At 36.3% G+C, this 12460-nt stretch overlaps 1 protein-coding gene across 1 annotated transcript in view; it reads left to right on the top strand.

Annotated features, from left to right (window-relative positions):
• The window catches only part of CFAP95 (cilia and flagella associated protein 95), a 116321-nt gene that overhangs the window by 53579 nt on the left and 50282 nt on the right, over positions 1-12460 (top strand). The window contains exon 5 of the mRNA XM_055309583.1: positions 10241-10298. Within this exon, the coding sequence (XP_055165558.1) occupies positions 10241-10298 (58 nt within the window). The remainder of the gene's footprint in view (positions 1-10240; positions 10299-12460) is intronic.

Here is a 12460-nt window from a genome sequence, read left to right as displayed (position 1 = left end):
AGTTCAAACTTTTGGGACTGATGAGAGCTAATATAACAAGTGAGTGGCAAAGATTTTCAAAATGTCAATATCATGGAATTTCTATTTGATCCTGACACTTCCTTTTATTCCATGTATATTAATGATGAGCCTGTGTTACTAATATTACTCTTTATGATGTTGGAAGATTATGTGATTGTCATAATGTTATAATTACTAAAATCTTCAGCAGGTCTCAATGGATAGTGCTATATTATGCATCGTTGAGCTATAGAAATGGTTTCACAGTAACAGGAACTTTCTAGCATTACAAAATCTTTGCTGCTATCTGTATTTAATTTGATTCTGTATTTGGCACTTATATAGTTAAATTATTACCTTAATGTATAAACCTTATATTGTTCATCCAAATGGCTTGCAATAGTTATTAGGCCTGAGAAAATTATGTTTGTCCCCTATATCTGAATGTATTCTTTCAACATAATGAGTGCCTCCTGTGAATTAGGAACAGTTAGGTATTCGGAACATAGAGATAAGACACCTCATTCCTGAAGTAGCTCATTGTCCAATACATGAGCAGAAAAATAACTAGGCAATACATATCAGTAAGAAATACACTTGGCTAAAAGTAACAGGAAACCTACCTAATAGCAACTTGAATAATTAAGAAATTTGTTCAGCTGGCATGAAATGTAAGGGAGTCATGATTGGTGTGGCACCTACTGATGTCATCAAAAATGCAGTATCTTCTTGTCTCTTTTCCCTGCAAATTTTACTAGTAACTTTAATTCTCATAATGTCAAGAGGGTTGCTATGCATCCTAACATCAGTCTGTTCTATGAGGGAAGAAGTGAGATAGTGAAGACGTAGAGAAAGGTGAGGGAGAAGGAAGATTGGAACAGATGTTGAATGAGCCAGCCTACACCCTGCATGCTATGATGAACAGAGGATACAAGAAAAGCACATAACTCAGATTTGGAAGGTTGGGAATGAATTCCAAATAGATGTGAAACCTTAGTTGAGTGATGAAGTTGGAGTGGGAGTTAACCAAATCAGCAGGAGAGAAGGACACCCAAGACAGGATTAATATTGGACATATGAAGGCAGGGGAAGGTGGCACCCATGTTGGGCATTCCTGGTTCACAGAGTACAAGTGTTCAGTGATAGCAGCTAAAGTTGGAGGGAGATGTTTAGGACAAAGCAGGCAGGGCCTAAAAGCTATATTAAGGAGTTTGGACTTTATCATGAAGGCAAGAGTGAATGTTTTGAATGTTTTTCAAGTATGGGATAGAACAATCAGATTGTGTTTAGAAAGTAGAAGGCAGGGACACCTGGGTGGCTCAGTGGTTGAGCGTCTGTCTTTGGCTCAGGGTGTGATCCCAGGGTCCTGGGATTGAGTCCCACATCAGGCTCCCAGCATGGAGCCTGCTTCTCTCTCTGCCTAGGTCTCTGCCTCTCTCGCTCTGTGTGTCTCTCATGAATAAATAAAATCTTAAAAAAAAAAAGCAGAAGGCAGATTGGTAGGTGACTGGAATTGCAGTCAGAAGGCTGTTGAACTAATCAAGACATCTTTAGTGATGGCGATGTAGAGGAAAAGGTTTCATATTTTAGATATTTTAAGAGAGAAGAATAGACATTTACTTGATAACTGATTCATCTTAAGGATAGAGAAGGTTTAACATTGATTCCAAGGCTTCTGGTTTAGGCACCTGAGGGTTAATGGGGCCATTCATTGAGGCAATGAAGGTAAGAGGAGGAGCAAATGCCAGATAACAGGTGGATAGTTGAGACTTGAGCATGAGCAGGGTCACTGACCCAGATCCAATTGCTAATATATGTCCTAACTAGTTCCTCTGCCTCCAGGCTTGTCCCTTTCAATCCATTCACCACACTGCCCCTTGAATATTTTAATTAAAATGCAAAGACAATGAAGTTCTTCCACTGTTTAATTAGTTTCATTGCAATATTATTATTATTATTATTATTATTATTATTTTAAGATTTTATTTATTTATTCATGAGAACACACAGAGAGGATTGAGAGAGAGAGGCAGAGACACAGGCAGAGGGAGAAGCAGGCTCCATGCAGGGAGCCCGACGTTGGACTTGATCCCTGGTCTCCAGGATCACGACCTGGGCTGAAGGCGGCGCTAAACTGCTGAGCCACCCGGGCTGCCCGCAATATTATTTTTTCTTCATGTGTTAATGAGCACATATTATGTGTCTGGTACTGAGCCAGGGGCTTTACGTGATGTATTTCATTTAATTCTCTTTCTTTGAGATAGACACTACAGCTATCTCCATTAAAAAGGGACTCGGAGAGGTAAAGTAACTTCCCAAAAGTTCCTTACCTTTAAGCACCAGAGCTGGGTTTTAAACTCATGTCTGGTTTGACTGCAGAGCTTGTGTTGTTAATCACTATAATACATTTTCTTTCATGCTTAAATGTGTGGAGTGCTCCATCCCTTCAAAGTACTCTTACAATGCATGATCTACTATCTATTTCCTCCTAACATTTATACAAGGTCATATGAATAGGTATCTTTGTAATTGTATAGGTAAGGAAATCAAAACACAGAGATAATCAAAGATTCCAATTTCTCATTAATTAATCTACCCATCTAGTCTGTAAGTATTTATGGTAGAGATACTGATGAGGGTAATTAAAGTGTAAAGGGTTTAAATGACTTACTCAAGGCTCCCTGACCACTTAACCATAACAGCAGAGACTAGACCAGAACCTCTGGGTTTCCAGGTCTGTGTTCTTGAGGGAAGGGGAGAATTACTTTCAAACTTCTGGAGAACTTAGCAAGAGCTTGGCTTGGATCAGGACTAAAAACAGACTCAAATTGTACACCTCTTGCCCCCTAGCCTCCTTAAGGTTGATTTTTAGGATGGACGTCAAGGACCTAATGCTAAGTAAAATATCAGTCAGAGAAGGACAAATATGGTATGATTTCATTCATATGCAGAATTTCAGAAACAAAACAAATGAACAAAGAAAACAAGAGACAAGTAAAAAGCCAGACTCTTAAACACAGAGAACAAGTTAGTGGTTGCCATAGCAGAGAGGTAGGTGGGAGGATGAGTGAAATAGATAAAGGGGATGAAGAGTACACTTGATGAGCACTGAACCATTACAGAGTTGTATCATTGTATTGTACACTTTAAACTAATCTAACACACACACACACACAAAAAAGAAACTAATCTAACACGTATGTTAATTTTTTTTTAAAAAATGAAGGAGTAAACAAAGATAAAGATAAGAGACCCTCCCCCAGAATAGAAAATCCATCTTAGGAGAGCAGGGGAAGTTATCCCCAGGACTAAGGCTTCCCAATGTGCCCGTTGTGCAGCAGGTTGGGAGAGCAATCTCTTGAGACCAGAGCAGAAGTCTCCAAGAGAAATTTTCTAAGAAGTAAAATTAACTGAATATATTGAGATGAGAATTACACAGCTAGGGAAGTTTGAGGGTAGATTAGTGGTACATTAAAAACAGTTCTGCATTCAGAAGATGTTCAACTATCAGATTTGCTCTGTGTGGCTTCATTCTGTAGGTAGAAGGAAGAGGAATCTCTGCTCAATATGAGATTTAAAAAGAATGATGATTTCTGTTAAGAATGAGACAGAATTTCCCAGAGAGGTTGTAAGCTCCTCTTTCCCCTTACCATACAGTCAAATAGGATCCATAGCCATAGGGGCTATGCCCATCCTAAATAATGGGTGCTGCCTCCCCTGCTGCCAGCAATGGAATGAATTAACTCTTTGCTTTTTTGAGTCTTTGCATCACTTACTCAGATTCAGACTCTTAAGAGGGCCATCTGATTTGCTGAGTATATGTCACATGCCCTTGTTCTTGTTGCTGGGAAGCTGGGTAAGAAAATAGCTGCACCTCCTTCAGACAACACAGAAAAGAAGCAGTTGACCTTTAAAGTTTTTCCAAGTCTAAGAAACTATGATTCCATGGGTTTTGGTGTATCATTTTGTCACGGATCCACACATTACCACAGGGGTTAGTGCAGTTGTAAACATTTTAACTAATACCATGGCTTTAATAATAACTTCAAATTCAGACTTCTTTTCCTTTTTCATCTTGCAGAACACCATTAGTTATTTTCTAACTTACAACCATTAAAGGTGGAAGAGGGCATATGTGGCAAACTGTGACTGGTGCTGGGCAAAAGCCAACTGTCCACCTTCCAAGCTTTCTTACAGCATAGCATTATACTGGTAAATTTACCAGCATCTGGTCTTCAGTTTTACATTTCCGGAAAGACCATTTTATCTGTGCTACAGAATTAATCTGAGTCATGGAGATTGACTTTCACTCATTAAACTCACAAGAAAAGCCAATATTCTAATTAGTTAATATATAATGAGAAATAAAATGTTCAAGCACACCAGTCGTATCAGCCTAACAGAAGCATTCTTGCTTGGTAAAAAGAAGGCAAATTATAATCAGAATGTTGTTCAGAGTGTTTGGAATCAGAACAAGGTGAGTTAGTTATAAGATTACAATGATCGATGGACTTAGACTCTGATTACCTGATAATAGGACTCTTTCAGTTAAGTAAAAAATGTACAATTAAAATTTTGAGCCAAAAGGAGGTTTTATTAAAAGAGTTTTTTTTTAATATTTTATTTATTCATGAGAGACACAGAGGGAGAGGCAGAGACACAGGCAGAGGGAGAAGAAGCAGGTTCTACATAGGGAGCCTGACATGGGACTCGATCCCAGGTCTCCAGGATTAGGCCCTGGGCTGAAGCAGCACTAAACCGCTGAGTCACCAGGACTACCCAAGTTAAAAGAGTTTGAATTACCACATGGAACTCTGGAAAAGTCCCTGGAAGAACTGAACTTTGGAAACTACTGGAATTGGGACCAGGATCCTCTTTCCTTTGGCTTTCTTTTCTCCCTTTGAGGAGAGGGACTTTACATCCCAGGGTTCTTAACACAAGACAATGACTGACCCTTTCTCATTCAACTGTAGTAAGAAATTCCATGGTAGAACCCTGATGGAATCTGAGCTGGACCTATCAGCTGTGGGTAGTGATGGAGTGGTACAGCAGGGTACGGACATTTGGCACAGGCTTGTTTAAGATGATTTCAGACAGGGAAGCCCTGGTGGCTCAGTGGTTTAGTGGTGCCTTCAGCCCGGGGTGTGATCCTGGAGACCCAGGATCGAATCCCATGTCGGGCTCCCTTCATGGGGCCTGCTTCTCCCTCTGCCTGTGTCTCTGCCTCTATCTCTCTCTCTGTGTCTCTCGTGAATAAATAAATAAAATCTTTAAAAAAAAAAAGATTTCAGACAATGAGCTAACGTAATAGTTGGCTCTGGTAAATCCGATTGGAACACTGACTTTGGTATATTGCCGCTCTGCTCCCAGAATCTCCCAGAGGGGTCTGTTTATGAGCCAGAGCACTTCTTCCTCATGCCTAGAACCCATATCATACCTTCCTTAATTTTCTCATCTCTGGCTTTCATGAGTTTCTCTGAAGGCCATTTCTCTTCTAATGAATTTATTCTTTCATTATATAGCCTTCAGCTGATATCTAAAAGGAAGATACCTATGTTGATTTTCCATAGCTTTATTTTCAAAAGACCATCTTGTTTCAAATTGGATGAAATATATCACTTGAAGATTTTTGCCCTGGGGTGCCTGGGTGGTTCAATTGGGTAACCATCTACCTTTGGCTCGGGTCCTGATCCCAGGTCCCTGGGATCAAGCCCTGCTTTGAGTAGGGGGCTCCCTGCTCACCAGGGGAGTCTGCTTCTCCCTCTCTTGTTGCCCTTCCTTCTGCTTGTGCACTCTCTCTCTCTCTCAAATAAGTAAAATCTTAAAAAAAAAAAAAAAAGATTTTTGCCATCTGAATTTAATCTTATTTAGATTTAATCTGAATTATTATTCAGATTAAAAAGTGGAAGTGGGAGGGGTGATTACAAATGGTTTATAACTGACTGTCATTCAGTATTGTAAAAGTTTCCATTTTGTTGAACCACATTGCATTTTCAGAAAGATCACTGAATATTTTAACCTTCCACCTTTATTTACTTTGAGTTCTTGTAGTAAATCTATATATTTTTATATTCTGATTTTATTTTTATTGCTTTATGCATTTGATTAATTTCTCAGGGCCTTCCTTGTATCAGACTCTGTGCTGGGAGATGATAATAAAGAGAGGGAGAATGGCTTGAGCTTGGGTAGAATGGGTTTCTGCCTGCTTTAAGTGCATTGAGAGACGCCCAATGCCACCTTGCAAATTTGTCTGCCGAGAGCAACACTCTATTTGACGGGTATAATGATAATTATACCATTTGAGTCATAACTTTGGAGGAGAATAGGGTAGGGAAACAAGTTCACTGTCACCTATTAACACAAACATTTTAAGATTATGGGATATTTCCATATAAAATACTCTTCAGACATCCATCTACTTATTACCCAGTTATAATGTAAGTTAATATTTTTGCCATATTAGCTTATTTTTTTAGAAAGACAATTTATAAAAAAAAAAAAAAGAAAGACAATTTATGATGACTTACAGAGTCATCCAATATATCCACCATCTTGATGGACATTAACTCCCAATTTTTCACTGTTACCAATAAAGCTACATTGAATATCTTTATATATGTCTCCTTAAGTATATATACAAGGATTTCTTAATACACAGAAATATAATTGCTGGTTATTAAGATATATGCACCTTCAATTTTGTAAGATATTGCCATGAGTGGTGTATGAATATGCTTATGCTTTCGTACCCTTATAAACATTGTAGAAATTTTTAATTTTCACCAAATGGATATAAAATGGTACCTTGTTTAACTTTGCATTTTCTACTGAATTTAAGACAATTTTCAGACTGAATTTGCTTTCAAGTATTTGATGGCCATTTCAATTTCTTCTACTGTGAACTGACTATAGCCTTAGGCCATTGTCCCATAGGCTTTTATTGATTTCTAAGAATTTTTTGTTTATTCTGGATACTAATATTATTTCACTTAATTTTATAATAAATATCTTCTTTTTGTCTATGACTTCTCTTGTAACACTGTTTATGGTGTCTTTTGATCAATAGAAATTTTAAATTGTAATTTAATCAACAGTCATACATAAAATTCAGATTGTAAACCTTTTAGAAACTATACATATACACACATGTATGTATATGTAGCATATATTGAGTTGTCATCCATAAATAAAAGGCTATTTTATATCCTTCAGCAAATATTGTAATTTTTGTCATAAATATCTTTTAAATCTTCTGTTAGACGTATTCCTACAGGAACATTAGAGATTTTATTGCAGTTATAAATGGGACATTTCACTTTAATTATACTTTCTAATTTCTTGTTGCTGGTATTTGGTTATGCTATTTTTGTATATTGATCTTGTATCCAACAACCTTCATGAAACTTGCCTGTTGCTATGATTTGTAGAGTCTCTTGGATTATTTTTAATATAGACAATCTTATCATCTGTGGAAGATGAAAATTTTGTTTCTTCCATTCCAGTTATTACACTTATGCGTCTCCTTGTTTTACTACATTTTCTCAAATCTCCAGTATATAGAATAGAATCCAGTTCATTGAATAGAAACACTGGTGAAGGATTTCTGTGATTATTTAGGAATGTTTCTGGAGATGGTTTTCATCAGCTTAGTTTTGATTCTCATTTACTGTTTTCTTCTTATAGTAATGTTGCACTTCTCTGTTCATTTTAAGTATGTTGAATTTTCCTGGACTAGCAGCAATCAGGTAATTCTGAGGAGGGGCAATGAGATGTTTAAGCAGTTTTCTCAAACTCTTAGTTCAAGAGTGCCCTCTACTGTTGGAACAGTGAAGTGAACTTTATTTCATTAACGGTTTCTTTTTTGAAAGTGTGATGCTTCTAGGACCCTTAATTTTGGAACTTGAGTTTTTATTTTTCTTTACCTTGCTAGTTGCCTCCCAATTTCCAAGGGACAGCACCTTCCAAGACTGCCACTGTGATCTTGAATACTATCCAGGCCTCTTTCTTGAAAAGCCAACCTTCAGATCCTCTAGTCTCAAACTTCTCTCAGTATTGTCTCATCAGGGAAGGATGCCTTGCTTTCTGGGGGTGATGCACCTCTGTGTTCCATCCCCATTATGAACTTGCCACCTTCCCTCTCGTGTAATCCCCACCTGATTTTGCTCCAGAATGGGCTCTGGATCAGGTGTTACTGATTCTGAATTGTTCTCTCACCTACATATAAACTGAAATTTGTAGTGTTCTCTAGCCTCTGTTATACTCCGGGCATGGGCATTATATGATTTTTATTTGCTTTTGCTGTTGATCTATATGGTTTGGAAGGATATATGTAGGTATGGGTTAAAGGAACCAAAGGACCTAGGAATGTATAGCATCTTGTCCTGACTATGGATTTATCATTTTATCTTTGTGATTCTGACATTTTTTAACATATATTCTACATGTTGTTAGGTTTATTGACTGATACTTGTTCCTTTAATCAGTAGGTAATCTTATAACTAATAACTTTTGACTCAAAGTCAATTACATTTTAATATAAGAACACTAACTTAATTTGGGTTAATATTTTCTGGATATGTCTTTTTATATGCTTCTACTTTCAAACTTCCTTTGAAAATAATTTTATTCTAGTTATAGAAGCATAGAGTTGTACTATATAATACATATTGACATTCAGTTTAAGTCTGAGAAATACTTTCACTGGTGAGTTTAACCCCTTTACTTTCATTGTGATTGCAAATTTTTATTTTATGATTGTCTTATGAGCAGAAATTATTTTTCTTTCTTCCCTTTATTCTCCTTTCCTTTTTTTTATTAGATTGATCCTTCAAAAAAATATTTGCTAGTTTGAAAATTACACTTCTAACTTTTGTTCTCCTAGTACGCAGTGCTTATTTTTTTTAAAAAAGACCTTCTTCATTCATGAGAGACAGAAGCAGGCTCCATGCAGGGAGCCTGATGTAAGACTCAATCCCAGGACTCCAGGATCACACCCCCAGCCAAAGACAGACGCTAAACCACCGAGCTACCCAGGGATCTCTGAGTAGCTGGTGCTTAAACTTGAGTCTACTTCAGCATCACCTAGTGGTCTTGTTAAAACACAGACTCCTGGGCCCTACCCCCAGTTTTCTAATTCAGCAGATTGGGGATAGGTCCCAGTTGTTTGTATTACTAACAAGTTTCCAGGTAATGCTAATACTATTACTCTGGAAACCACACTTCAAAAGCTTAACAGGAACGGTGGTTACCACTAGGTAAAATATTAGCACCTGTACCCAATGAATTTGACTTCCTTGTTATTTTGGAATTCTTTTACTTGCTGAATTCTCTTTCCCAGTAGCATAGCCATGAATTAAAATGTTTAAATTTCCTTGTGCCCAATATTTTTAGGTGTGCAGTTCTCAGACAAATTTCTTTGATTGTCCCATAATATTGCCAGAAACAGAGCTGTATTTATTTTGTTTAATTATTTCTCATAGAAAACAATTTCTCTCCCACCCTGAGTTCCAAACAGAGAAGCTTTCTTGCAAGTTTCTCTGGATTGGTAGCTGGAGTTTCTTTGGTTTCTTCTGTTTGAGAGTACAGACTTTATAGGCTTCTGGCTGTAAGTAGTAGTTCTTTGTCTTCTGTGAAACTAAGGCTATGTCTCTAGCCCTTCATATGCAGTTCAAACTCTAGCTTCTCACTGTGGCACATCATCTATGGCTTCCCATTCTACTGTGTATTCTCTTCATTTCTAGCACGATAGGGTTTCCCTTTGGAGCTTAGCTGTGCTTGTAGACTTGGGTGAGGGAGGATTTATTTATTCAGTACTGCTATGTGTTTAATGGGGTGGAAGTTGGGAAAGATATATAATCTCAGTCTACCTGGTTATCTTCTGTTATCTTTTTCATATGTCATCTAGCAGAGAACATGGAGCATAGAGTCAAAAAGATTTGAAGGACAGAAAGTAGATGGTAAAGAGAATCCCAAAAGTCTGGAATGCACTTACTCTCAGGGACTTGGCATCGGTAGCATATCATTAGTAAGAAGAGTAGTGAGTGGTACTGAATTGGAAGTAATTGAAGGATGGGCATCCTGTGGTGGTAGGTAATGCTATGAACAAGGTCTGGGACATTGCAGGTTTTAAGAATTTTATTAGGGCCAATTGTCCTTTAATTTTTTTAATTTCATGTAAAGTATATAAGACTAAACATTTTAAGTGTCATTCTTCTCTCAAATACTGACTTATCCTTCATAGGTATGCATTGACAACATATGCTGAAGAATATGCTCCACCATATGCCTATCAGCCACTTGTGAGTATAAAATGGCTGAAAAGCCTTATTCTAATACTTACTTATGTACTTAAAATGATTCTTTACATCTAGTGTAAAGACTGGTACAATAGTCGAGCTTGGGAAGAAAGGACAAATTGCTGAGATTTATGATATTTTATATTTATTTAGAGATATTAGCTATTTGTGGGAGTCAATGGAATGTTTTATGGTTATGATTTATTTTTGGAAGTTTATAGATTTCAGAAAGGAAATATTGCAGTGTCCAGAATATGTTATTTTCTTCTTCGTCTTGTTTTATTCTCTCTTTCCTTGAATTCGATTTATGTGGAATAAAACCCTACCTTTCTAGTCGTTTGTATTGCACTGACACATAAAAGTAAGTGGTTTAATTTAGCTCTGGGAGATGCATGTGTTGATAAAATATGTCCAGTTTATATCTTCATTTCACTTGTACTTAAAAAAATTATACAACAGAAACAAAATAAGGCTGCTTCCTCTTAATCTCGACTGGTACAATGGGTAAGAGATTTAACTATTGAAAAAGAGGAGGAAATAGTCATCTTTATTTCAAGAGCATATGATTATCTTCCTAGGAGAACTAAGATATTAAACTGAGAAGTAGCCCGGCTAGCTCAGTCAGTAGAGCATGAGACTCTTAAACTTGGAAGTAATTAGAAGAAATAAGACCATTTAGTTAGGCAATTGAATACAAAATAAGTATATCAAAAACAATCTTTGCTTCCTATCAGCACTAACTGTTTAGTAAACTATAAAAGAAAAAACACGAATTACTATAGCAACAGAAATTTCAAATACTTTTGTGAAGAAAATTCTAAACCAAATAAAGATCAATGAAGAAGATGTGGTAGTTTGTCTCCAAAGATGATGGCCTTTCCACAAGCCCCTTCCCCGGGACAAGGCGACTGAAGCTCCACCTTTTGAATCTGAGCTGTCAGGTAACTGTTTTGATCAATAGAACATGACAATAGTGACACTATGGCAGGTCTAGGCTAGATTGAAAAAGACTGCTTCCAAGTCTTGGAGCCCTGAGCTACCATGTAAGAAATCCAGGCTACTCTACTGGGAGGAGAGGCCATGAGGAGGAACACTGATGAGCCTGGTTCATGAATGAGGAAGCCTTGAGCATCCAGCCTCGATGAGCCTGAACTATAGCTCCAGCTGCTATCTGACCACAACCCATGAGAGATTCCAAGAAGATAACAATAAATTCTTGTTTGAAGCCATTAAGTTTATTTTTAAAAATGTACTCTTAAAGATAACTGAGACAGAAATCTTGACTGCAAGGAAATAACCATTTTAGAAGACTGGAAAAGTAAATTAATTATGAATTAAATTCATAAATGTAATTATATTAAAAATCCCAATGGATTTTGTTTTCTATTAGAACTCTAATTATAAGAGTTACTTGAAAGAATAAACTGTTGAGAGTAATCAAAAGTTTTTGAAATCATCATAAAACCAACTTAGTGAAGTATAAGATTCATGACACTATACTAAATTTTGTGTTCTTATTTATTTTTTCTCATTAAGAAGAACATTTAAATCATAAAGAAAGCAACTATGATAAATTATGGATTAATGCCTTATAGGTAAAGAATTTATACATATTGGCAGGAAAATTGTTAAGACACTAGAGAAAGAGCAAAGGACAATATATAGATAATTTACAAAATAAGAAATGTAACTAGCTAATAAATATAGGGAAAACCCCAACTGACAAATTAATAAAAAATGTGAATTAAAACAATAAAAAATGTTCTGCTAATAAAATTGGCAATATTTTTAAAAATAATATTATTTAAAGAGTAAAGATGGGATGAAATGAGTACTTTTATTTGTTGCCAGGAAGACTGTAAATTGCTTTAATCCTTCTGGAAAGGAATCTGGCAATACGTATCAAGATACTATTTGATATAATTTTCCTTCTAAGAGACTTCCTCAGAGAAAAATAACTACGAATAAAATTTATATCCAAGGATACTCATCACTGAATTATTTGTAATGGCAAAACTTGGAAAGTATCTAATGTTTTAGCATTAGCAGTAGTACTATTAAATATGTTATAATTGCATGATGAGATATTTTGTAGCCTTTATAATGTTCATTGATGTGTTCTGATAAATCCTGATTTAAGGTTAAGAAAAACATTAGGATACAAA

Source organism: Nyctereutes procyonoides, unplaced genomic scaffold, assembly GCF_905146905.1.
Source record: "Nyctereutes procyonoides isolate TBG_1078 unplaced genomic scaffold, NYPRO_anot_genome, whole genome shotgun sequence".
In the NCBI taxonomy this organism is placed as follows: Eukaryota; Metazoa; Chordata; class Mammalia; order Carnivora; family Canidae; genus Nyctereutes; species Nyctereutes procyonoides.
This window is presented reverse-complemented; position numbering and strand designations above follow the sequence as displayed.